The 27616-nt window shown below is 40.6% G+C and overlaps 1 protein-coding gene across 1 annotated transcript in view; it reads left to right on the top strand.

The window, feature by feature from the left end:
* Window positions 1-27616, top strand: part of LOC121880121 (organic cation transporter-like protein) — a 98035-nt gene that overhangs the window by 18458 nt on the left and 51961 nt on the right. The window contains exon 4 of the mRNA XM_042387179.1: window positions 11647-11758. Coding sequence (XP_042243113.1) covers window positions 11647-11758 — 112 coding nt within the window. The remainder of the gene's footprint in view (window positions 1-11646; window positions 11759-27616) is intronic.

The raw sequence follows: 27616 nt of genomic DNA, 5'->3' as shown, positions 1-27616 counted from the left end.
TGCGGACAAAAATTGAAAACTTACACATGGAGACAGGTCTCACATCTGTCCAACAAAAGATGGAACGATTAACAGCGTGCTTTGCAACAAAACTGATCCAGGGCTCGGGAAAGTGACATCAATAATGGACTCTTACGAGCACTGAACACTGAACCTTAACATAGATGTCTTTAACAAGAAAGCATGGCTATTGTGCGCCGCTGTCGCTGTAAATGGACTGGAATTGAAAGACACAATCCTCAGTAAAGGACCTGATACAATGAGTCCAGACTACAGCACCCCAGCACCGTGGGAGTCCCCGCCAGCAGTCTTCAACATTCTACAAACTGGGACAGGAAAGGCTGACTGTAACCCACATGAACTCCGACAAGTAGCAGAGAGAAACATGAAGGCTATAACACCACACAATAGTACAGTGTATTACACAGACGGTTCCGTAGAGCCCACCAGTACGAAAGCAGGAGCAGCCTTCACCATAGAAGGAGGTAACATATTTCTTGGAGAGCCTCAGACAGATGCTCTACTTTGCAAGTGAGCTAGCTGCCATACTTGGAGCCCTAAGACACGCTTCCATAAACAGTCAACAAGGCGTTGTAATACACACTGACTCACGATGTGCTATTGAAGCACTACAATGCAGAGACCCTAGAGTAACATTCATCTCATAACATCCGTTGTTGGTCTACTGCAAGGGTTAAGACGATAAGACCGGCAAGCTATCATTAACTGGGTGACCAGTCATATCGGAATCCCAGGGAATGAACGAGCTGATGCTGCTGCCAAGGCTGCGTTAGAACAGCGAAACATTGAGATGAACATCCCACCTAGTCAGGAGCAGATAAAGACGACCACAATAACACAAACTACCCAGTGGAAAATAGACAAACATAGAAGATTAACACCAGCATCACGATCGGCCAGGTGGTACTATCTGGTCACGAATTATGAGAGACCACCACTCATGAAGGATATAACAAGGGAAGAAGACATCTTCCACCGACTGAGACTGGGATACCCATGCATATGGAAAATCATTGTACAAGTACTAGCAGAGCAGCGCATGTGCAAGACCTGCGACAGCGGAGCCGAAAACTCACTGCAGCACTACCTCATAGAGTGCCCTGGAACACAGTTAGCTAGGAGAAACATACAACCCCCTATCACAGTAGAGAAGGTTGCCAAAATGCTAACCACAAACCACTCTCAAGAAACTCTACACTGTAGAGTCTACAGTTTCTTCCCGAGCATCCACCCCCACGCTAGTGGTGGAGATGTACTTTTAATTAAAAAGATGCTGATGTCTTACCCCAGCAGTGGGTGGACCAGCATTTTAACTTAAGGTCCGCGTAGGTAATTATTCCTACAATAGTTCTTCACGGAACTCGCCTCGTCATCCCAGCCTCAACCCGCCGCCGCATCCTGCCTCGACTTCACGACTCGCACAGAGACATTGAAGCAACTAAGTGCAGAGCAAGACAGTCACGCTGGTGATCCGGAATTGTCAGTGACAACACAGTTCAGGCCTGCAATCCTTGACAGATTCTGCTGCCATCACAGAAGGAGGAGCCGATGATACACGACCCACCGCCATCTCGTCCATTCGTGGACGTCTCTGCTGACCTTCTCTTACGCCGGGAGGGATTACCTGCTCTACGCCGACCGCCTCTCACAGTGGCCGCATGTCGGTGAGTATGGTAGAACACAACGTCGAAGAGCACCATCCGGTTATTACGTAGGTTATTTACTCAGGCTGGTATCGCCATCAGACTTCGCACTGACGGAGAACCTCTGTTCACGAGCACGGATTTTAGGAGGTTCCTCAAGCTGAGGGCATCTTTCATGACGTGTCATCACCTCACTACCCCCAAGCCAACAGTCACGCCGAAACTTACGTCAAACAGGTGAAGCATCTCATTATGAGGACTACCAAGGGTGGTAACTTAAACGACGAGGATTTCGACCGCTTACTGGTGGAACTGCGAACAAGCCGCGTCCGGATGGCAGAACACCATCTCACACACCGCAGGTCATTTGCCAAGCTGACGAGTGTGACGCTAAGCAGCTCATAGCCAAGCAGAAGGCGGAACAATAATACAACAGTGTCTCACACAGCCTCCCTCCACTCAAGATAGGCACTGATGTCCTCACCCAGAACCCCATCACCAAGCAATGGCATAAGGTTGGGTTGGCGGTTGGTGTTGTGTGCCACAGGGACTACTACGTCAAGCTCCGCAATGGACGAGTTGTTGGCGCAACCGCCAATTCCTGAGGCCGCACCACACACCAGTCACCACCATCCTAAACGACTACATACCAAGTTCACAGAGCGCGTCTACCACCCCACACCTCGTTCTCGCACCACCACACGAGCCGATACGCCGCAGCGGCAGATTACGGCGACTCCGATGGTGGCACAGCGCCTAGGCAGGATAAACGGAACGTTCGGTTTCACCTACTACTTGCAGTGCCCAAGATCTATAGACCTTGGCAGCGCCCAGAAGGAGTGAACGTGCACGCAGACGCTTCACACCAAGCCTCTCACCTCGCCAAGCGTTTCGGAGTCCCCGAGGAGGGAGAGGAGATGGAACAATATAATTATGTACTGCATGTTAATTTGTCTCTCCACATATGGCACTACTGACTTTGACTTATTTCATTCGCATTCTGGTTCATCTACGTTCCTCATGATCATCGTCTTATTCGATATGAGAAGTCCACTAGCTGTGTTGCTCTCATTACAACAGAGGTAGTCCACATAGCATGAGTGTAACATGAAGCATGGTAAGGGTGCAGCATCATAACTACAGTGAGCTATTGAGCATGGTTGATCTGACGTACAGTACATCCACACTTGATCAAATGCAACACGTCCAGCGGCACAGGAGATACGCCAGGACGAAGGGGTACGGAAGCAAATATTTGTGTTGCCTCGTCTAATGACTACCCATAATGAACGGGACTGAGATCCTGTGGGAATGGTTTAAGGAAACAAAGTCTTGCACAATGTACTTAGTTATAGTCTCGACTCCTTTGCTGCCAACCTAATAAATTGGCAATGTCTTACCTGAGAGCACAAGGTCAAAACCAAAGTGATCAACCGAAAAGGCCGATTCACATTTACCGTCACGTCTCCGTATGTCAATGTAACTGTTAACATTAACGGAAATGTCAACGTGACGTCACGTCTCCTTTCCGTCTCGTCTTGGTTTCTCTGGAGGAATAGTTTGACGTGACTTTACATGTCAGACCCGAACCGTTCCCTAACCGCTCTGGTAGCAGCTAGGGGCAGGAGCAGACGCTCTCATATTCCGGCATCATGGATGAAAAGTTAATTGAATTGGTTAGGAATCATCACGAACTATATGATATGACAAGTAGGAGATACAGTGATAATATACTGAATGATAAAATATGGAAACCAATAGGAGATGAACTGGACACATCAGGTAAGGAATTTAGCCTTTATTAACATAACAATTACATAGCCTTCATAACATAACATAGTTAACTTCAGGTAAACATTCTTTTAATTACTGCCAAGATACAGATCCAGAAGGGCTGTTAAAGACACTTTTTAATTTCCCTTATATTGAAAGCACTTCGATATTATCAATCAAATTGCTTTCTATGAATTTGAATTGAATTGTAACAGTTTATTTAGCCAGAAAAATACAGATACAGAGTGAATAATAATAACAATATTAACATGGCTGAGCCAGTTGAGAACCTGAGCTCTCTTTCAGGCAGAGTTAATGCTTTTAATGTCTAATATTTTCATCCCTTATTTAATTGTGTAAAATACACATTGCAAACACTATATTGTCTACATTATCAAGCAGTGAGTTCAGGGTCCTCTGGTAGATTTGAAATTTCTAACTCAAAATCCCGAAAGCATTTTCTACAACTCGCCTTGTACGTGAAAGTCTATAATTGGAAACACGCTTCTCAGTATCTCCACTAATTTGTATTCTTAGATAAGGTCTCATTAAATATGCTTTCAAGAGAAAGGCCTCGTCCCCTACAATGATATAGGGTGCTAAGCAAGATGTTCCAAGTATTTTTTTCTAGGCCTATTTTCGCAACGTCTACGATCCAACAGTTTGTATTTTTCTTTCCGTGATTAGCATATGTCAAAATACAAGAAATTTTTCACCTAAAAATCGAAATAAGTAGGTTTATTTAGGTCTAAACTCGCTGTGTCTACGATCCGACATAGGAAATCTAACTTATCTTTTTTTTGTGGGGGTGGGATGGGGGGCAAGAATGCAAGTTGAGATGGGCTTCTCTTCCAGACCACTATGGTAGACATTTGAAGAAATTGACTACCAAAAGTGTCTAAGAAGCATCATACAAAAACAAATGGAGATATACTGATGAAATTTCTTTTGTGAAACCATTTCTGCGCGAGTGAGAGACAATAACTAATCTTGAAGATGATGGAGCTACGAATAATAGGTCTACTGTGGACATAAAGGAGAGGAAAGGATGAAATTACGACAACATAGAGCAAGAAATATGAAGATATAGACGAGAAGTTAAGTGAAGATAGTTCTACAAGATCAGAAAAGAGACGTGAAATCAAGAGACCCATTCGAACACCATCTCTATCCATGAAGCCACCTGAGACAGCATCCTCTGTTTTAATGAAATATTTGGTGGAAATACACCAACTGTTGTAAAAGCTACAGTAACACTTATTCAGTTTCAACACCTGTTCCATCGCTATCACTCTATTCAAATTCAACAGCAAGCATTGAAAATTACTATGAAAATATTGTATGTAAAGTGAATGTAACAACATTACTCATTCAAATATTCTATTAAAAAGGAAAAAAAGATTATAGGATTCAGCAGTATCTTATTGGTTTATTAGCAAGAGGAATACCAATAATTTCATGAGAATTTTCATCTTTGTTCAAATGTGAAATCGATAATTTTTTATAAAATCAATACCATAATTTTTTTTTTTTTTTTACCGTAAACAGACAGCCAATCTTTCCTTTGTTGATATTGCTTCCTGACTTTTACTTTTACTTCTGGTCAAATCTATGTGTATTTACTTCAGCAAGATCTTGAATTTCTATTTTGACATCTGAAGTACTGATAGAAATTTTTTCAAGTTCCTTGTACTGAGTCCAATATTCCCTTTCTATTATTTTTTTTCTGTTTCTCAAACTTTTGTGAACCGACGCTCTCTTCTTTTTATCACTCAATCTATTTCACCTTCTCTTCTTCATCCAATAATAGTGCAATCGCTGCGAGTTTCAAGTTTCCCGCCATGCCTATTCGCCAGGTGAACATGGACTGAAAGGATTACAGTGCAAATTTGACGGAAAGTTGACTGTCCGCGACGGAACGGATACGTGATGGTAAATGTGAATCGTAGTCGTCAATGCCCGACGTAGTAGACGACTTCCCTGTTATGATAAGTACAACTTGTGGATATGTAAAACAGTCCAAATGCTTGATGGATCAGCTTTAAGCTCGTTGATTACCATATGAAATGCTGGATCAGTTTTTTTGGGTTGATATGAAAACTTTCTAGATACAGTAGTTACAGAGTTAAAACAGGAAACCACACTCTTTGTGGAAAATTGCGTCGCGAACAACCTCCTGTGCGGCTGTGCCCCAGATGCTCACTTCTCCTACCTGGTCATTTTTCCGGTTTTTACACACATTAGGATAACTTGCTTAGAGTTGTGTATTCCTCCTTGTTCTGCATTCTTATATTTATCAACCTTCTTCCAACGAAATGGATGAGGATCTGTCTCCAATTTACACAATTTTACACAAAATATGCAATGTGTGTGAAAGTCAAGGCTGGGAACTTATAGCGGTGATGTACTGCCGTTTGACTGAGCCTGGTTATCTGTTATTGAAAGATGGCGCTTGATGTTATATTTACAATAGATGTGTACGTCGACACGCAATTTTTATGGCATTAAATTCTGTGACTATCAGTCTGAAGCACCTCCTGCTCCAGTTGAATGTGGATAAGCTCACCTCTAACCTTGCTAGATCTAATTATGTTTCCCATACGGACAGGACCAGTTGTGATGAACTTATCACTAGTGTTACACAACCACAACAGTGCCTTGAAATAGCATGCAGACATTATAACATCTGCATCTCCTGCAAATAGAAGATACATTTACTTTTTGATAAAATCACACGGGAAAATGGAAAGCTAAGGTACTCCGTTGTTTCCATTTTCCCGTGTGATTTTATCAAGATTTATCTTATCCACGTTTTCATTGTGGATTTACATGAAATACATTTACTGTACAGTCCCTCAAAAAATGTCGTTGCCATGGGGTCCATGTAATTCGAGGTTTACCGAGCAATGTTATTCGACCTGTTTCTGAACGGTTAATAGTCCTAAATCCGCGACCTTTGAGCAGGAATGAATATATATGTTTTCGAACGATGTGAATCCTCCGAGGCTTCAGATCATATATTACACGACTCAAAGTGGATGTCGTAAATGGACACCAACACCATGCCAGTCACCAAAGGGATCTTACATCGAATGAGCGAGGAATTATCAGGGTGACATCGTAAATTGTGAGAGGTGCTATTATGGGCTTCACAACAGAGGTATACGTACATAACGCTGATATATAACAAGGCGAACTGGGGTAAGCGAACCCACAGTATCGCGATGGGTTAGGCGCCATGAAACAACTGCTGCCACACTGAAACTTACAACCACAAATGTCTTACTATATATTGCTGAAGCTGTTCACTCTAATATCAAGTACTATTGCTGCATAAATCAGACATATCGTGAACAACATGAGTAGGCATATTGTGAAACTTAGTATGAATGAAACTTCATTAGTATAACTACGTAATGGTGAAATGTCCGTTTTAAGGTCAGTCACAGTCTTAGTTATGATGTTCCGAAACACTTCTATTCAATGTATATATCAGCGTTATTGTAATCATCAGTCAGTGACTTGTTTACATATGCCTTGCTTCTACACAGCACGATGCATGCATTAATATAGCACACTGGATTTCCTGTTATATCGAAGTATTTAGTATGCCATACAAGGATGACGCCCTTCCCCAATCCTACCCCCATCTCTAGCTAAGGAAAATCTAACCATACTATTTGGGGGGGCTGTGCATTAAACCACCACCAACATGCAGAATGTACTTATTCAATGAAAACAACATAAATATTCACTCTCTCACTTAATACGAAATGAATTGAAGATGATACTGTACATTGAACCATTTTCAGCAATGATAAGTATAAAATATACTCAACTATGGTCATATCAGCAGAAGAAAACCCTCATTCCTTATTTAAGGATGCTGACGTACTCCTAGAGTGATTTAACGTGTACCATTGGATACGTTGTTCACAAACTTATAGTGTGCTACCAGAATCAGCCATCTATGTAGTCCTAGGGCTGCATACTCAAAAGCATTTACGGGACTGTATCTCTTTGTTTACCACGTAACTGAAGTTAGTCTCCGTTCGGTACTGCATACTCAAAACAAATATTTGTCAGTGGACTCCGTAAGCGAGTCCGTATTCGAGGCCTAACTTACAGGACCTCCTGAGGTGCTGTAACATACTCAACCCGGATATAGTAAGTCGCTATTTCCCGATTGCATAATTTATTTTTTTAATAAGATATGCTTGAGTGTGTTTATATTTGTCGTGGAATGGAAGAGACGCATCTTTTGTCTTCTTACAACTTTTCAAATAATTTGTACCAATATAGAAGTGAATATTTATGCCTAGACTCTGCCTTCTTTTTCCATATTCAACCAATAGCCTACGCCTTGGTATGGCTAGGACCAAGTTATAACAAGCTATTCTGCCAAGTATCCAAGCAGTACCCATGAGTCATAGTTAAATAATACCTAACCCAATCAAAGTTCATCAAACCTAATAAAAAGGGGGGGTACAAATTAAGTGGTAAAGCATTTTTTTCGTAGAAAAAGAATTATGTTCATAGGTTTGTTATCAGATACATTCATTAGTGATTTTTCTGCTGCAAAATTAGTGAAATGTATCTTACCCTAACAAAACCTAACTTACCTTACCTTATCTAACCTAACCTAACCTTATCCTACTTAACCTAACCAAACCTAACCTAATCTAACATAAGAAGGCCGTAACGCACATGATATATATATATATATATATATATATATATATATATATATATATATATATATATATATATATATATATATATATATATATATAACAACATAAGAATGGAGGAAACTGCAGCAGGCCTAATTGGCCCATACTGGGCAATCCCATTTACACCCATCCCCTATCGCTCATATACCCATCCAACCTATGTTTGTAGCTATCCAGCGTATTCGAGTTAATGATGATATTTTGTAAATTGTTCCACTCATCCACTACTCTATTTCCAAACCAATGTTAACCTATTTCGCGCCTAAATCTAAATTTGTCTAATTTAAAACCATTGTTACGAGTTCGCTCCTGGTTGGATAGTTTGAGTACCTTTGTAATGTCCCTTTGTTCAGCCCTGACTTCCATTTATACACCTCGATTATATCGCCCCTTACTCTTCGTCTCTCGAGGGAGTGCAAATTAAGAAGCTTTAACCTATCTCTGTACTCAAGGTTCCTAATGCCCGGGATTAATCTTGTCATTCTCCTCTAAATTCTTTCCAAGGATTCTATATCCATTCTGTAATACGGTGACCAGAATTGAACTGCTTAATCCAAGTGAGGTCTCACAAGTGCAAGATATAGTTTTAAGATGACCTCGCTAGTCTTGTAACTAACACTCCTTTGTATGAACCCAAGTACTTTATTAGCCTTTTATCGAGCAAATACACATTGTTTACTTGGCTTAAGATTTCTACTTATCATTACTCCTAAATCTTTCTCGCAGTCGGATTTGTCAATAACATCGTGTCATCAGCAGATAAACTTATGTTGCTGTCTACGCCGATATCTACAGTATGTCGTTTATTCATATAATAAATAATAATGGGCCGAGTACTGAGCCTTGGAGGGAACTCCACTAGTGACGTTGCTCCAGTGGGATTTAGTGCCGTTAATGCTCACTCGCTGTTTTCTGTCCTGTAACCAAGCCCTAATCCATATTAGAATATCTCCTTTAATGCTTCAACCAGAAGTGTTTCTGTGACACAAGATGATTTAAATACTTCTTGGGAAAAAAGCTTAGTTTGATTAAGGAATTAAAATCAAGAAACCTTAGTGATGGTCAGTTCAAAACTGATAATATGTTACATAAATTTATTTGTTAGTGGCCCAAGGTTAAAAATGCTTTGAAAACCTTTGATCTGGATGTATGATAGTTATTTAGTGGGTCCCTTATTTTTTACCTGGCCTGACTAGTCACGTCACCCCCCTTCTCTTAAGCTCCTCTACGTGTGTGTTGGTGTGGGGATTAGTGGATGACATCATTATGACCTGACCTCATGTTTTATAAGGTCACCCTGTATATTTAAGCCTCTCTCTGTCCATGTAATCCAGTTGCCTCTGAAGATGTCTTGAATAAAGACGAAAGCTAAGGTACTCCATTGTTTCCCTTTTCCCGTGTGATTTTATCACGATATATACATATTTGTATATTTTCCCGTGTGATTTTATCAAGATTTATCTTATCCACGTTTTCATTGTGGATCTACATGAAAAAAAAAAAAAAATATATATATATATATATATATATATATGCAAGTAAATCAAGTAAACACGAAGCAAGTTTCGTGTAATTATTTCAGGGGTGAGTACAGACTAGTCTGTACTCACCCCTGAAGATGTGAATTACACGAAAGCGCTTGGGAACTTCGTGTTTTTCTTTCCTTGTGGTTATCAGCATATACCTAGATCACGCGCACCTACAGTGATTTACTTGCATATATATATATATATATATATATATATATATATATATATATATATATATATATATATATATATATTATTGGATTATTTTGGTCATTGGTTAACCATTGTCCTCAAGTATTACTCAAACATAATTCTATCTTCATTAATGTTGCTTGAAGTACGTCTAGCCACTATCACGTGCGTTGATCGCAGCTGATTTCTCCTTCTCTTGTGATTGGTTGATGATTTTGTTAATTGAGTGGAGATAAGCGATAAATTATCGTAATAGCAATCATTTTTTCACTTGAGAACTGAACCTCGGCGAGGTAGGTTCTCTCTGCTCCCGAGGTACCACGTGAACCAGACAATGTTCACCTGCAACCAGGCGAAGGTCGTTAGACTGTATCCAGTCAAGCGCCCATCGCGCAAGCAACTGAACCTCCTTGTCCTGAGGAAGTTTTTTGACTCCTCAGGAATCACGGGGGTGACAGGGGTCGTCCGCAGAGACAGCGGTGACCTTATCGTCACCTTCGCGGAATGGGGAGAGGCCCAGCAACTAGAAAACCTAAGAGAAATCAACGGGATCCAGATCCTAGTTGAAGCCTGCATAGAAGACAACTTGGTTTTGGGAGTCATCTCCCACACAGAAATTGAACATCTAGAAAAAGAAGAACTGGCCGAGCTGATCGGAGACCAGCTCTCAATAGTTCGGAAGCTGACCAGTACAGCTACACTGGTTGGCTACCCAAAGAAACTACCTAGCACCGTTTTGCTGGGATGGGAGAAGATCCCAGTAAGACCGGATCAACGAAGGCCTACAAGATGCTACAAATGCCAGAGGTACGGCCATCTGGCGCGGAAGTGTCGTGCTCGGGAGGTGTGTTCCAGCTGCGGGACACCCGGGCACCAGGACACCAACTGCTCGGCGGCCGCCAAGAAGTGCGCAGCTTGTGGTGGCCCTCACTCCTCCTCCGACCGGGAGTGTCCCAAGTGGAGGGAGGAGTGCAGGGTGGCTAAGCTGCGAAGTAAGTCAAGACTGAGCTACAAGGAGGCTCTCCTTGTAGTGAAAAATGAAGAAAAGACCAATCAAGACCAGAACAAGACCACAACAAATAAAAATCAAGGCCCCCCAAGAAGACCACAGAAAAAGAAGAAGCCAAAATTGAACCTGATTTTATAACACTATCATTAACGCCGTTTATATAAGTGTATGAGAATATTCCAGAACAAGACGAAGAAGAAGAATGGAAATTGAAAAGTAAAAGAAGAAACAAGAAAAGGAAGAAGTCCAAAGAAAATGAGTCTACAATCAATCAGCTTCGGCCGAAATAGCCTAACAGCGAAGTGGCCAGTAATCCCCAATACCAACCAACCATCATTTTTAATTTCATCCATAAAATAATTTCCCCGTGATTGCCAAATTAGCTCTCGTTTGATTTTGACTCTAGGCATGCTGAAATTACTAAAAGACAAATAAAATACTGTCTAGACGCTAACTCCACTTTTGCTGAAAATATGTCATTCAGCTGTTGTACTATAATATTCATACTTCCGTTTAAGATGTTTTCGGGTCAAGACTTATTCATGTTTCTTTTTGTTAAACTGAATGATTAATGAATTCAGGCACCCAGTGCTGAGATGTTGTTATCAGGTGATTGTTTCAGCATGAATTACCTCAACTCAGATTCTGTCCACTACGGTTCGATTATCTAATTATATATTCCTCTTCCCCAAGCTTCAGTCCTTGACATGTTGTGTTCCTTATGATATCCAACTCTGCCCCGACAGAGATTCGTGTAGCTACATGGTGAGAACGTCGTCCTCGGCGGAGTTGGAGGAAGAACTATGCAGTGAATGGGACTTTGACACCTCTGTCTTCTCCAGCACCATCACCTCCGAGGTAGTGGTTACAGTCCATCATCTCACATATAAATAATAAACTGCTGGTCGTGTAATTTTATGGAAGATGTTGACGAGAAGTTAATGTCCAGTAAGTGATTTATGGATTTCAGGTAAGTGAAAGAGAGAGTGGATCCCAAAGAATGAGGCTCGTTAGGGGCACTGCAGATACAATACATTGAATATTAAGCTTCCAGCACAGGAGGAGGCAGTGCACCCGGTACTGTACAAAATTGCCTTCACTTCCACAACCGTAAAGTTAACTAGTCATTCACAGAGGGGTGAACTGGTTGTGCTTCCGGCGCGAACCAGTGACTTATAGGGCAAGAAGTTATTATTTTATCCACTTAGCCACCTTACCATCTTACGTGTATCAAGGAGATCTATCTGGTTGACTAAAAACGTAAATATTTCCTGTTAAACTTAAGTTTAATGGGTTTTATTTTCATGGTGTTATCTGTTTGGCGTTTATTAACTATGTTCACTACTGACAAGAACACGTGTGTCCAGTTCGTAAGAAATGAATTTTGCTTTCGACCTCACAAGTTGTCAGCGAGTAGTGACTGTATTGTAATGGCAAAACTTTCTATATATTACTATATGAACCCTCGTACTTTGGTTCTATTATAAAGAGTTACTTACGGATACTGTTTGATTTGATTTCATAACTAGTTCCATAATGCTTTCCTCCACAAAATTAGTGCTTTTGCAGTATTATTGGTATTAATATGTTTGAAGCTATCCAGCGTATTCGAGTTAAGGATGATGTTTGGTAACTTGTTCCACTCATCCACTACTTTATTTCCAACCCCATGTTTTCCTATTTCGCGCCTAAATCTAAATTTGTTTTATTTAAAACCAATGTTACGAGTTCGCTCCTGGTTGGATAGTTTGAGTACCTTTGTAAAGTCACTTTTGTTTAACCCTGACTTCCATTTATCATATCGCCTCTCACTCTACATCTCTCAAGGGAGTGCAAATTAAGATGCTTTAACCTGTCTCTGTAATCAAGATTCCTAATGCCCGGGATTAGACTTGTCATTCTCTTCTGAATTCTTTCGAGGGATTCTATATCCAATCTGTAATAAGAACATAAGAATGGAGGAAACTGCAGCGGGCCTATTGGCCCATACTGGGCAGTCCCGTTTACACCCAACCCCTATTGCTCATATGAGCATCCAACCTATGTTTGAAGCAATTCAGCTTATTCGAGTTAATGATGATATTTGGTAACTTGTTCCATTCATCCACTACTCTGTTTCCAAACCAGTGTTTACCTATTTCACGCCTAAATCTAAATTTGTCTAATTTAAAACCATTGTTACGAGTTCGCTCCTGGTTGGATAGTTTGAGTACCTTTGTAATGTCCCTTTTGTTTAGCCCTGCCTTCCACTTATACACCTCTATCAGGTCGCCCCTCGCTCTACGTCTCTCAAGGGAGTGCAAATTAAAATGCTTTAACCTGTCTCTATACTCAAGGTTCCTAATGCCCGGGAATAGTCTTGTCATTCTCCTCTGAATTCTTTCCAAGGATTCTATATCCATTGTGTAATACGGTGACCAGAACTGAACTGCGCAATAAAGATGTGGTCTGGCAAGAACAAGATACAGTTTTAGGATGACCTCGCTAGTCTTGTAACTAACACTCCTTTGTATGAACCCAAGTACTTTATTAGCCTTGTTACGAGCAAAAATACATTGTTTACTTGGCTTAAGGTTCCTACTTATCATTAATCCTAAATCTCTCTCGCAGTCGGATTTCTCTATGGCATCGTTGTTCGTCTGGTATCTGGTTTCCCTGTTTACATCTCCTATACTGAGTACTTTACATTTGTCCATGTTGAATTTCATCTGCCATTTTTCAGACCATTCGAAAAAATTTTTTAGATCTTCCTGTACTTTTGCCGAGTCCTCGTCAGATTTGATAACACGTCCTATTTTAGTGTCATCAGCAAATTTACTTATGTTGCTGTCAATGCCGATATCTATGTCGTTTATGTATATAATAAATAATAATGGTCCAAGTACTGAGCCTTGGGGAACTCCACCTCAGACGCGTTCAATGGGGACTTAGTGTCAAGTATCGCTCACCGCTGTTTCGTCCTGTAACCACGCCCCATCCATTTAAGGATGTCACCTTGATGCCATGAGCTTTACCTTTCTAATTAGTCTTTTCGTGGGGATTCTGTCGTCGAAGGCTTTAGCTAAAGTCGAGATATACCACATCATAATTCGTGCCCTCATTCAATCGATTCGAAAACTGATGAAAAGAATGTTAATAGATTAGTTAGGCAAGAACGTCCGCTTCAGAAGCCATGCTGGGAATCATTGATCAATCGGTGCTTCTCCAGGTGATTTCGAATAGAGTTTGAAAATGATTAAGCTTCCAGTAATTTGCCTACTATTCATGTTTGGACTGATTGGGCGGTAGTTAGAGGATAGTGATCTATCCTCTTTCTGGAAAATCGGTATTACATCTGGCCATCCTCCAGATTCTGGTACTACACCTGTTTTAATGACATGTTAAACAACTTTGCTAAGGGCATACTAAGCTCTTCCTTACATTCCTTTAATACTCTGGCAAATATCTCATCGGGACCAGGTAACTTATTAGGCTTTAGTTTGTCTATTTGCTTACTAACATCGTTACTAGTCACGACTATCTCACTTAATTTGTTTTCTTCACTATCTCTGAATAGAGTCGGTGCCTCGGGTATCATGTTTAAATTTTCGGTGGTGAAAACTGTTGAAAAATATTTATTCAAATTATTGCTCATTTCCCCGTCGTTATCAGTGAGCTCGCCGAAGTCTGACCGTATTGGTCCAATCTTTTCTCCTGTTTTAGTTTGATACATTTGGTAGAATCCTTTGGGGTTTGTCTTCGCCTCCCTTGCTATCCTTACCTCATTATTCCTCTTTGCTTTCCTTATCTCGGTTTTAACCCTACTCGCCAATACCCTATAATAGTCCCGGAGGTAAATTTCGCCACGATTTATCCTTCTACCGATAGCCTTCCTTTGGCCAATGATGTTCTTTAAATAATTATTTATCCATTTAGGGTCATTGTTGTCTAATCTGAGTTTTTTGTATGGTATGTTCTGCCTTTGTGCATTAAGTAACTCACTATTTAAATTGTCGTGGAACTCGGCAATCTCAGATCTCGTTATCAGGTCGGTGTCATCTGTCAGGTTCACAGCCAAGCGCGACACCCCCTCTCTCAGCTGCCTCTTTAAACTGTCAAAGTTTGCCCTTCTGAAATCTGGTACTTTAGTGGAATTTTCCTTACGTCTGCCCTGAAAAATCTAACTGGAATCGAATTTCTTTAGATCGCTGTTTGCAAGTTCGTTTTACCTCGACATGATGTTAATTAGTTTTCTGTTCGACAGAACTAAGTCCAGTATATTATTACCCCGTGTGGGTTCGGTTATATGTTGACTTAGGAAACAGTCCTGGATCGTCTCGAGAAAATCCTGTGATTCTGAGTTACCTGTAAGGTCAGTCCAATCTATTTGGCCAAGGTTAAAGTCGCCTACTATACAGACTTTGTTGTGTATGGAAGCCCTGCGCATTTCATCCCAGATAAGTCGCTCATTGTCGCTATCAAGATTGGGGGGTCTATATATTACTCCTGTGATTAATTTTTCCCGACCGTCGCTTAATTCTATCCAAATTGTTTCTGTACTCCTCTCAGTTTTTATTTCCTTATTTATTTCACACTTCAGATTATCCCTAACATAGATTGCTACTCCGCCTCCTTTCCTGGTCTGCCTATCGGTATGGAACAGTTTGTAACCCGCAATTTGGTATTCGACAGGTAACTTACGTGAGTCTAAGTTTATCCATGTTTCGGTGAATGCTATAATATCGATTTTTTCGGTACATACCAACGCCCTGATTTGATTCTTTCCTCATACTTCTACTGTTTGCGTAGTAGACATTTAAGTTAGTCGTGTTCTGAGTCCTCTCTTTGACGCATTTAGGTTTTAACTCCCTGCCTAATTTAGTTTTGTCATCATTCCTAGCACTATTTCTATGTAACTTTTCACTTTGTTTACCCGCTCTCAGTGCAGTCTCCTCCTCCGTGCTTATATGTTCCCCAAGCAGCTTAAAGACTTCGACATCTTTTGAACTGCCCTCTCGAGAGAGCCATCCAGGGTTGCCACCCCATCCCTAAACAGATAAGAACATAAGAACATAAGAATGGAGGAAACTGCAGCGGGCCAATTGGCCCATACTGGGCAGTCCCGTTTACACCCAACCCCTATTGCTCATATAAGCATCCAACCTACGTTTGAAGCAGTTCAGCATATTCGAGTTAATGATGATATTTGGTAACTTGTTCCATTCATCCACTACTCTGTTTCCAAACCAGTGTTTACCTATTTCACGCCTAAATCTAAATTTGTCTAATTTAAAACCATTGTTACGAGTTCACTCTTGGTTGGATAGTTTGAGTACCTTAGTAATGTCCCCTTTGTTTAGCCCTGCCTTCCACTTATACACCTCTATCAGGTCGCCCCTCGCTCTACGTCTCTCAAGGGAGTGCAAATTAAGATGCTTTAACCTGTCTCTATACTCAAGATTCCTATTGCCCGGGATTAGTCTTGTCATTTCTTCACACAGAACACAGAAATGAACTGGCGAATCCAGGTGTGTCCTCAAGAGCAAGATACAGTTTTAGATGACCTCGCTAGTCTTTGTAACTAACACTCCTTTGTATGAACCCAAGTACTTTATTAGCCTTGTTTCGAGGAAATACGCATTGTTGTCTTGGTTTAAGATTCTTACTTATCATTACTCCTAAATCTTTCTCACAGTTGGATTTCTCTATAATATCGTTGTTCATATGGTATCTGGTTTCTCTGTTTACATTTCATAGACTTAGTACTTTGCATTTGCCCACATTAAATTTCATCCGCCATTTTTCAGACCATGCGAAAAATTTGTTTAGAACTTTAGATCTTCCTGTAGTTTTGCTTCAGCCCCGCCAGGATTTGATAACACGTCCTATTTTAGTGTCATCAGCAAATTTATTTATGTTGCTGTCTATGCCGATATCTATGTCGTTTATGTATATAATAAATAATAATGGTCCAAGTACTGAGCCTTGGGGAACTCCATTTGTGACGTTGCTCCAATGGGACTTAGTGCCGTTAATGCTCACTCGATGTTTCCTGTCCTGTAACCACGCCCTAATCCATTTAAGGATGTTACCTTTGATGCCATGTGCTTCTACCTTTCTAATTAGTCTTTCGTAGGGGACTCTGTTGAAGGCTTTGCTAAAGTCCAGATATACCACATCATAATTGTGCCCCTCGTCCACCGATTCGAAAACTGATGAAGAGAATGTTAATAGATTAGTTAGACAAGAACGTCCGCCAGGAAGCCATGGGAATCATTGATCAATCGGTGCTTCTCCAGGATTTCGAATAGAGTTTGAAATGACGGCTTCCCAGTAATTTGCCTACTATTGATGTTAGACTGATTGGGCCGTAGTTAGAGGATAGTGATCTATCCCCCTTCTTGAAAATCGGTATTACATTCGCTATCCTCCAGGATTCTGGTACTACACCTGTTTTTAAGGACATGTTAAACAGCTTTGCTAAGGGCATACTAAGCTCTTCCTTACATTCCTTTAATACTCTGGCAAATATCTCATCGGGACCAGGTGACTTATTAGGCTTTAGTTTGTCTTTTTGCTTACTAACATCGTTACTAGTCACTACTATCTCACTTAATTAGTTTTTTTCACTATCTCTGAATAGAGTCGGTGCCTCGGGTATCATGTTTAAATTTTCGGTGGTGAAAACTGTTGAAAAATATTTATTCAAATTATTGCTCATTTCTCCGTCGTTATCAGTGAGCTCTCACGAGTCTGGTCAGATATCCAATCTTTTCTCGTGTTTTAGTTTGATACATTTGGTAGAATCCTTTTGGGGTTTCTTCGCCTCCCTTGCTATCCTTACTCATTATTCCTCTTTGCTTTCCTTATCTCGGTTTTAACCCTACTCGCCAATACCCTATAATAGTCCCGGAGGTGAATTTCGCCACGATTTATCCTTCTACCTATAGCCTTCCTTTGGCCAATGATGTTCTTTAAATAATTATTTATCCATTTAGGGTCATTGTTGTCTGATCTGAGTTTTTTGTATGGTATGTTCTGCCTTTGTGCATTAAGTAACTTACTATTTAAATTGTCGTGGAACTCGGCAATCTCAGATCTCGTTATCAGGTCGGTGTCATCTATCAGGTTCACGGCCAAACGCGACACCCCCTCTCTCAGCTGCCTCTTTAAACTGTCAAAGTTTGCCCTTCTGAAATCTGGTACTTTAGTGGAGCACCCCATCCCGAGCATAAAGGTCCCTTCTGCCATAAAAGTTGTCCCAGTTGTCAACGAATGGGACTGATATTGACTTGCACTATGGTTCATCCGGCGGCTGTCTATATTCATAAATCATATAAACTCGAAAATACACCTTTGCCACAACTTCAGTCATAATGAGACTGTATGAAGATGACGTAGAAATGGTCCTCTTGGGTAGATCTGGACTATATCTCCTTTAAACGGTTATCTTCTTGCATTACTTGTGTCCGAAACATTACAAATATCATCGTCATGTTGAGACAAAAATATTGTGTTTTGTTTTGTTTTGTTTTTGTATGTGCAGCTTGAGCGGGAAAAATACGAGCGTTGGATTAAGAAGTTATTTATTTCAGTGTAGCACACAACTTAGAAATTCAGTAGTTCTGTACTCAAGTAAAAATCTTGTATTTTAAAACTTACGAGGTTACTTTTATATTTTAAAGGTCATGGAGACTTCAAAATAGAGCTGCTCACTATATTCATACCCACAGGATCATTTTCCATTACTCCTAAATGAGAGTATATGACAGTTTACTCACGACATACAGCCAAATAGTCCAGTCAATTTACAACAAAATAGGAGACAATCTCAAATAAATTGTAATAGTGATTATTTTGTACCGTTCTGTTACTACAACATCCCAACAACACCAGAATTTAACATCCACCAAAATCTAATTTGTAAAACTTGGCAATTTTTTGCAATATTTGTAAGTAAAGTACAAGCTCGTTTCGAGTCATATTTTGCACTTTGTAAAATAAAGGCACTATAGTCTGGGAGAAACAGATAACACCCGGATTTGTCTTCCAGGCAAAGTTTTTTTCTTATTCTATATAATTTGAGGGTGCTGAATCCAGATCTGCCGGGTGCCATTTTGTCACCCTTAGGGAAAATGAGATATTCAAGATGGCGTCCAAGATGGCCGCCGAATACATAAAGATTGATAATTCGACCCTAAGCATCATAAAACAACTATATTTTCGTTGATTCGTGGGTATCCAGGGTCAAAGAATGCAACACAAATACTTTAGAAACACTATTTGAAATATGTACACCTGTAGCTAAGATGGCGTCCAAAATGGCTGCCAAAACAATTGTGGGAGACATTTCTGTTTTCATTCATAAGAGAAAGTGGTGATTTAGTGACTGAGACTAATTACATACTTTGGAAACAGAAATATTCACATATGATCTTAATCTTATATACACTAAAAGGTTACTCCATATTATTCCAGAATCTTTAAAGAACCATAATACCATAAATTATAGGACTATTTTTCTAACATATTTATGCACTCAAATATTTTATATTAATCAACACTGTCATCATTGCTTTCATCATCTTCCTCATTAACATCAAGAGTTGTCATGGTTCTTTCATTGTGGCACACATTTTCTGCATGACGACATCACAACATGGAGCATGATAGCATGGCAGCAACACAACTACATTGAGCATTTGAACATGGCCGATTGGCTGAACAGCTGCACTTGATCAGTTTCTGGATAATGTCTGGTACTGGTGATACATCCGAAGGCAATAGAACTGGAAGCAGAAGATTGGACGCCTGATCACTTGACCATCCGTACTGCCTTGGGTCATGGTTTGGTGGACCAACTTCTACGGCTGCTCTCCAAATCATGATCTGATAGTGCGCCCTAAGCACATGTAGATCATACGCTGCAGTTGTTGGAGGCAAGCATCTCAGCTCAGGAGCTAAAGTCAGCCTTTTGTTAAACATTTTGGATGTCCAAACATCAAATCGTACAGTAGACATATCATGGATGACCTTCGAGTCATAACATGCTGCTATAAATCTAGTGGCTTGAGAGAGAACCTCTTATCTCATCAACAATTTTCCCAAGTTTGTCAAGACGATGACCAGATTTCAATGTCTGTACGGCGGCAACCTTGCCAATACCATAGAGATGAGCGACGGTGTCACATCCAGAAAGAGCGTGTGCTGCCATTATGTCATCAACAAGATCCCTGTGCTTTTCAACTGTGGCCTTGATGTCACAGGTTAACTTATGTAATGAGTAGTAGTGTATCAGCAGCACAAGCACATCCCTGTCATCGCAAATGACTTTGTGCATCAACCAACACCACTTGAGGCAAGAAACAACACCTGGTTTGCTATATTCACAACCGCTTTTTCGTGAAGCGTTTTCATGTCTGGTTTACACATGACATTATCCAACTGAATCCCTTTGAGTACCGAGTCTCGGCCAGTAGTGATGAGCTTTCTACCACTCTGTGGAAGAAGCTCGGCGTTCTCCTGTAGATACTGACAGATAAGATCTTCCAATTTCACTTTATTCTCTGACTGTCAGCACAACTTTCTGAGGGGGTAGTTATGTGTTTAGGATCAGCTGATGGCGCCGGCCTGCATTTTTCCTGCTCTTGACATCCTCATTGCATCTTTGATACCTTCTGGGTAGTACCTGTCAAAGATGAGATATACATCAATCTTCTGCAATATGTTGTTGATGTATGCAATCATGTTCTTGATGAAGTTCTCAACTGTACTCCTGGAAGGCCATGAGATGATCCATAGGACAGCACATCCATCTACCACAGTTACTTCAGTTTGTTCAACGAAACGAGAAGAAAGTTTCACTCCCAACTTTTCTTCAAGGTGGCCTTACTCTTCGCTGTCCGCATGTCACCATTGTCTTCAAAAAAGGAAGGTGGCACTGATGATCATTCATACTGAAGAACATCTTTGATACTGATATCATGAACTTGCTGCAGACACAGTACTCTTGAAATGAAAGCCATGCATTTGTTAGTTGAGTCACCATTGCCACACACATAAAAATCAGTTAGCCAAAATATTAAATACATAATATCAAATATTTGCTAAATTATTAAATAGGTTATAATAGAAGCATATTAGTTTAATTTTTAATAATATTAGTTAGCAAAAATAATGCCATTATATGTTGCTTTGAATTTAAAAAAGAAAACGAGGTATATACGGCAGCTATTTTGGACGCCATCTTAAATACGTCTTTATATTCCAGAAACAGATTTCAAACTACTTTTATTACATTCCTTGACCCTGAAAACCAAATAATCACCCAAAATATAGTTGTTCTATGATGCTTAGGGATGAAATATCAAACTGTATGTATTTGGCGGCCATCTTAGACGCCATCTTGAATATCTCATTTTCCCCAACGGTGACAAAGTGGCACCCTGCAGATTTGGATTCAGCACCCTCAAATTATGTATAATTTGTCAAAAAACTTTGTCTGGACGACAAATCCGGGTTCAGCATAAATCTAGGGTTTGGCTGCACACTTCTCTTTCCAGGAGCTCAATTTCTACATATGCTGTACTGTATGACATTCAAAAGAAGCGTAGATTTCCAGGCCTCAAATATATCATAAGTCACCATTTTGTGTAATTTTCCTCTTAGTATTGTGTTCTACACATGATAATATCAATATTAACTAAGATGCATGAATAACTATTTCATTGTACTTCAACATTAACACACATGTTAATGAATTGTTCAATTATCATTGTCATCAATGGGGGCGAGTTCATTGTGATCCCAGTGAGTTTGTGCACGTAGCAGAGAAGGAAAGTTTAAAAGAAAAACAATGCATTTCACTTTTAGCTTTGTATTTAAATAAGAAGTGCAACTTAAAATAGATTGATTATAACTGTACGCACAGTTTGCTATGGGTGTTCCTTTCCTACCTTGTCTACGACATTTAATGTACCCATGTTAGAGAGGGCACAGACAGATATATAGATACAGACAAGTGATTGTGGGGCCCTTCGTGCCCGGTGACGAGTCCTGTGGTACGGTTTACCGAGGCGTGAAAGTTCGAACGCTTGTGCTTGGCTAGCGCGCAACCGTTGTCTGGCTGACAGCGTACAGCGACATAGTTTTCCAGATGGTCGTGGTTGATGTAATCATGGTCGGGGTTGTTATAATCATGGTCGTGGTTGTTATAATCATAGTCGTGGTTGTTATAATCATGGTCGTGGGTGATATAATCATAGTCGTGGTTATTATAATCATGGTCGTGGTTGTTATAATCATTGTCGTGGTTATAATCATTGTCATGGTTGTTATAATCATGGTCGTGGTTGTTATAATCATGGTCGTTATAATCATGGTCATGGTTGTTATGATCATAGTCGTGGTTGTGATAATCATGGTCTGGTTGTTATAATCATTGTCGTGGTTGTTATAATCATTGTCATGGTTGTTATAATCATGGTCGTGGTTGTTATAATCATGCTCGTGGTTGTTATAATCATGGTCCTGGTTGTTATAAACATGCTCGTGGTTGTTATAATCATGCTCGTGGTTGTTATAAACATGGTCGTGGTTGTTATAAACATGATCGTGATTATTACAATAAGGGTCGTACCTGAGACTAACACAGGTAGAATAAACCCCACACCTAATCTTTAATCTCAATAAATGCAGATTAACCTCACCTAATCAACAGGATTAGAGACCATTAGGATTGTACCACCAATACCGATACATTTCACACTAGATTAATAACAAAACATTTAATCACATTTTCAATAGCTAATGTCTTACGGATACTGTAAGTATCAAGTATACCATAGGAATGAATAGAATAAAGGTTAGAATAATTAGTTAAATAAATATTCGCCAAAAAGAGAGGTTAAAATCATAAAAATAAAATTATAATGTATCACCTATGATCATTCCGAGATAAATTATATTATGAAGAGAAGTGACCTTGATTCTGGTTAGATTAGTCACCATCTCACATGATTGGCCAACCATGGATGTTCTTTCCGAGCGAGGGTGTTAGTTTTCAATGCGTCTTATTATTTACGCTGGTGGATGTCCTACCCTCACTGACGCAGCTATGGTCAATATGGTGTTATTCTTGTTTATAAATGCTTTCTAATCTGTCTCAAGTCTATCCGTCCTGTCTATTGCCATCCCAACTGTCTGTTCGTCTGCGTGGTGTTTGACTGTAAGCCCGTCGGTATTCTTTATGTCGTCAAATCTGTCTGTCTTATCCGTTGTTGGCATGTGTTTGTCTAATGTGAACCAGTCAGTCAGATGTGTACAGATTACAGATTGCCCCGGAGAGGGCTAGTTTATTGGGTACCCCCTTACATCCTGTGCAAGGTGAAGCGCAGAAGCGCTTACAGTGCCCAACTGGTAAGCATGCAGAGTTCATGCTTGCCTTTATGACTCATGCATTAAGGGCGTGGAAGCCTGAAGGGTCATAGGTTTTGTCAGCACGTTACATAAAGTGACGGAATGATGAGTGTGTGGGGGGGAAAATTCCCGGTACATTTCATCTGTTTATAGCAAAGCGTGGCAGATCCCTAATAATGTCAAGTGCCAGGCCTGTGACCAGGAGGAAGGATATCTGGTCAGGGAGGGAAGAGGTTGCTAACAGCTGGGGACCTGTAGGAGGAGGTCATAGGGCAAGTGAGGATGTATTGAGGAAGGGTGTGAGAGTCGGGTTGACCACAAAGTTTACAAACAGTGCGGCCAGGCTCAGGGTTGCCAATGTCCTCCCATAGGTACCTGTACCCTAGGCGCAATCTCATGTACATAATCTGTTGAGATCGAGTCAGAGATTGATACTCTTTGTAGTGGCGGTTGGAGTCACCGGTTACAGCGTCCTAGTGGCATAGTGTGATGCTACCCCGTTGTTTCAGGTGTGTCCATTTTACTTCGAATGCTTCTCGTTGTGTGGCGTGTATGCGAGATTTGAGATGATTCAGGGAGAGGGCGAGGGTGGCTTCAATATCTTGTTCTTGTGTCGCTTCTTTGGCAAGTCGATCAACAGTGTCACAGGCAGTTATTCCTATATGTGACGGGATCCAAATAAACTTGACACGGATGTCATCAGTTTGTTCTAGCCTGACGACGGCGGCTAGGGTGTGTTGGGCGGCAGGGGAGGAGGGGGAGGGTAATTTGATCCTCGCTAGCGCAGAAGTGCTCTCACTGTCTGTCTGTCATGTTAGTTGCCATATTGTCTATTTGTGCATGCATGAATCTGTCTATTTTTGTCAACCACCTGTCTGTTTCACTGTCTAGTCTCACCCTGTGTAGTCATGTCTGTCTGTCTGTATGTATGTGTCTGTTGTCTTTGTCTTTCATAAGTCTGTCTATCTGTCTGTCTTTCTGTGTGTCCTTGAATCTGTCTGTATTATGTCTTTTGTTTGTCCGCTTCTCCTTCTCTCCATTTTTATCCGTACTATCTCTATCTTCATTTATATATCTCTCTCCATTACACTACTCATCATATTTAGCACTTTTTCTTCCTTATTAAATAGGTGATTTTAATATGGTATTCTGGGAACTTTAAAAAAACACATCCCTCCATTCATACCTCCACCTCTCACTATCCCTCTCTCCCATCTCCTTTCCTCGCTCGCCTCTTAAGGATAATAATGTTTCTTCTCCTTCTCTTCTCCCTTTCTATCTTCTCCATGCATTCCTGTTATTATCTTTTTATCTCTTCTCCTTTTCCATATACAGTCAGCCACAGGAATAAGTATGCACTGTAGCCTCGTAAGGTCCTAAAATGCTCTGGTAACCTTGAAACTGCACATCCAGACGCATGATGAAACTGAGCTCCCCCCCACCTGTTATCTCTAACTATTTTCTGTTTCCCCTTCTTTTTTCTTCTATTTACTCATCTTCCTTCCTTTACTAATCCAAACAACATTAAAAAAAAGTAGGCTAAGAGAAAAAGTGGGGGGAGGAGGAGGGAGCCGTACGATAACTGTAATCGTCTGGCCGGCAGACAGCATACAGTGACATCTTTTGCCAGCTTAAATAAAATCGTTAATTAATGCCTTCCTAAAGAAACCATCGACATGGGACCAAGTCTGTTACACTCTACGAATTTTTTTGCGAGTTTTCCACCAAGTTTGATGAAAAACGATTGTGCCGTTTCGGCTGCCCAGAACAGACAGACAGACAGCTAGTCCTATAGTATATTAGATAAATAGAGAGAGAGAGAGAAGGGGAGAAGGAGTAGAGGAGAGGGAGAAGGAGAAGGGGAAGGGGAGAGGGAGAAGAAGGGGAGAGGGAGAAGAAGAAGGGGAGAGGGAGAAGGAGAAGGGGAGGGAGAGCAGAAGGGGAGAGAGAGAGAGAGAGAGAGGGGAGAGTGACCATAAAATTTGTTGCTAGAGGCTGACAGAATTCCCAATTCATTATAAAACAATACCAGGGAACAGAGATATATTAACTTTGTGCATTATTTACAGAACCGTTACTATAAGGTTATGAAGATTAAATATATATTCATATCTATTAGTAGTCAAAATAATTATACAATGGATTGCAAATTGCGTCAGCCTCTGGCAGCGCTGTAAGTGGGTGGTGCATAATCTCTAGAGAACAGATGCACCGTACAGTGCAAAGTAGGTCACTCCATCTCTACCAGAGATACTTTCTATTGTTCTTTACCAGTTATTTTAAAGGTAAAATAGCCCCGTTCACTTTTCGTTTTTATGGGGAATTCAATTAAAAATGTTGTCTATATTCATATGGAGGGTTTCTAAGACTCAGGAAGATATCACTTATTCTTCTCAGTCAAGACCTAACTGAAATGCTCAGAATAGGCAAACTGTACTCCAAGCTTTGTCAAAAAATATGTTAAACTAAAAACTCAGTACTGACTCAAGGAATTCGCATCCATTCTAAAATAAGAAGAATAAAATTGAACAGCTTTATCAAGGTAAAGTCTAACAAATTGCAATAAAACCTGTACACTTTTGTTAAACCTTAGAGATAAAACCCACAACATTATCTACTTTATTTCCAACAATAATTTACTGTTTCGGACTGATGTATTCCAGGTATATTAAATCATACTCTTAAAAATACAAGACAAAAATATTACAGTACTACAAAGTGTTCACTATTGCTAGTTGTAAGCACCAAAGAAGGGGTTTGATCGACATAACTTTGAATTTTAGTTGTGATTTTGGTACTGGTAGTCCAAGTCATTGACACTTGTAGTTTCTCTCATAAGCAGTTGGTTCAAAATGCTGCATATCCGAGCATTAGCAGTACTGATGCATTTTCTCTTACAGAGTTTACTATACAGTACTTGTATCTTAGTTCTCCATCTTTAGGAAATGTAGGAAGTGTATATGTCCCTCTCGTTTGAACAAAGAATTGCATCCAAACACTGCACAATTAGCTGGCATTGTGTAACTGGCTTGTCTCTCTCGGCCACTGGATCCTTCGATCGGGCCATTCCACTCGAGCCCTCGCCTCGATCAGCAGTACTGCTCATTCAATCGAGGTCATTGCACTAAGTCCCTTAATCAGGTCACTCCACTTTGCCTGGTCGCAAAGTGTATTTGGGAGTAACATTAGCTGTGATAGTAGAGGTACGGAAGATATCAAAGTAAGAATAGGGCAAAACAAAAACAGGATTTAATAATCTAATGACTGAGTGAGAAGAGACACTAACTTCAATTTAAAAAAAAAGGCTGCTGAAAGGTTTTAAATGGCAAGGACTGACGTATGGGTCAGATGCGTGGACACTTTCAGAAGATACCAGAGAGAGGATGGAAGCCTTTGAAATGTGGTGTTATAGGTGAATGCTAAGAATAAGCTACACTGACTGGAACACAAATGAAGAAGTACTAAGATTAGCAAAAAACTTTAAGAGCAATACTTGAAATGTACAGAACAAGAAAAGCGAGAAACTTGAGCTACTTTGGTCATATAATTAAGGAGGAGTGAATATTAATAGAAATATTAATGTTCAAAGTTGAGGGTAGGAGGGCCAGGGGGAAGACAGAGACTATGATGGGTGAATGAAATTAAAAACTGGGTCCCCAGAGAGATACAAAACCTTGGAAGATTGGTTAAAACAACCCGAGAACGTTTAGAGTGGAGGACTGTGGTCGCCAGCCTTCAGATATGAGGACGCACCCCCTCCCCCTCAGGCTCTAATGCGCTCTAAAAGTGGGCCACGGGCATTAGACTAAGTGAGGAGCCGAACTGAGGTTGCCTTGCCAGTCATTGTGCCAATATTGTTGCAACCAACCCCATGCCAATTTAATACATAACACCTGTTAGTTGTTGTTGAGATTGACGGACAGGTAGTCCGACACGGGCCTTTGCCTAAAGGCGGCCCGTTTGGTGGTTCTGGCTGGAGCTCCTGGAGCAGCCAGATCGGATTAGGGATTGGAGGTTGTCCTACCTGCAGATATGAAAGGATACTGCAGGTTGCAAGTGTGAGCGGACCCCCGATCAGTGGACGCTTACCACCAACCCTCACTCTTGGACGTGGTCAGTTTCGGAGTGGCGCGTCCCCCGAACTGGGGTCTGCACTTGCTGGGGGAGGATACTTCCTAAGCTATCTGGGTGGGGGTATCGTGTGATGACCCGGAGAAGGTGGTGAATGTGGTTTGTTTGGGCCTTTCGGGTTAGAGTGGCCGCTGGTGTTGTGTGTTCTTCTTGGAAGTTTCGAATTCTGTTTCGGAGGCTTTGTGTGAC

This window comes from Homarus americanus, unplaced genomic scaffold, assembly GCF_018991925.1.
Source record: "Homarus americanus isolate GMGI-L3 unplaced genomic scaffold, GMGI_Hamer_2.0 scaffold30108, whole genome shotgun sequence".
Taxonomy (NCBI): Eukaryota; Metazoa; Arthropoda; class Malacostraca; order Decapoda; family Nephropidae; genus Homarus; species Homarus americanus.
This window is presented reverse-complemented; position numbering and strand designations above follow the sequence as displayed.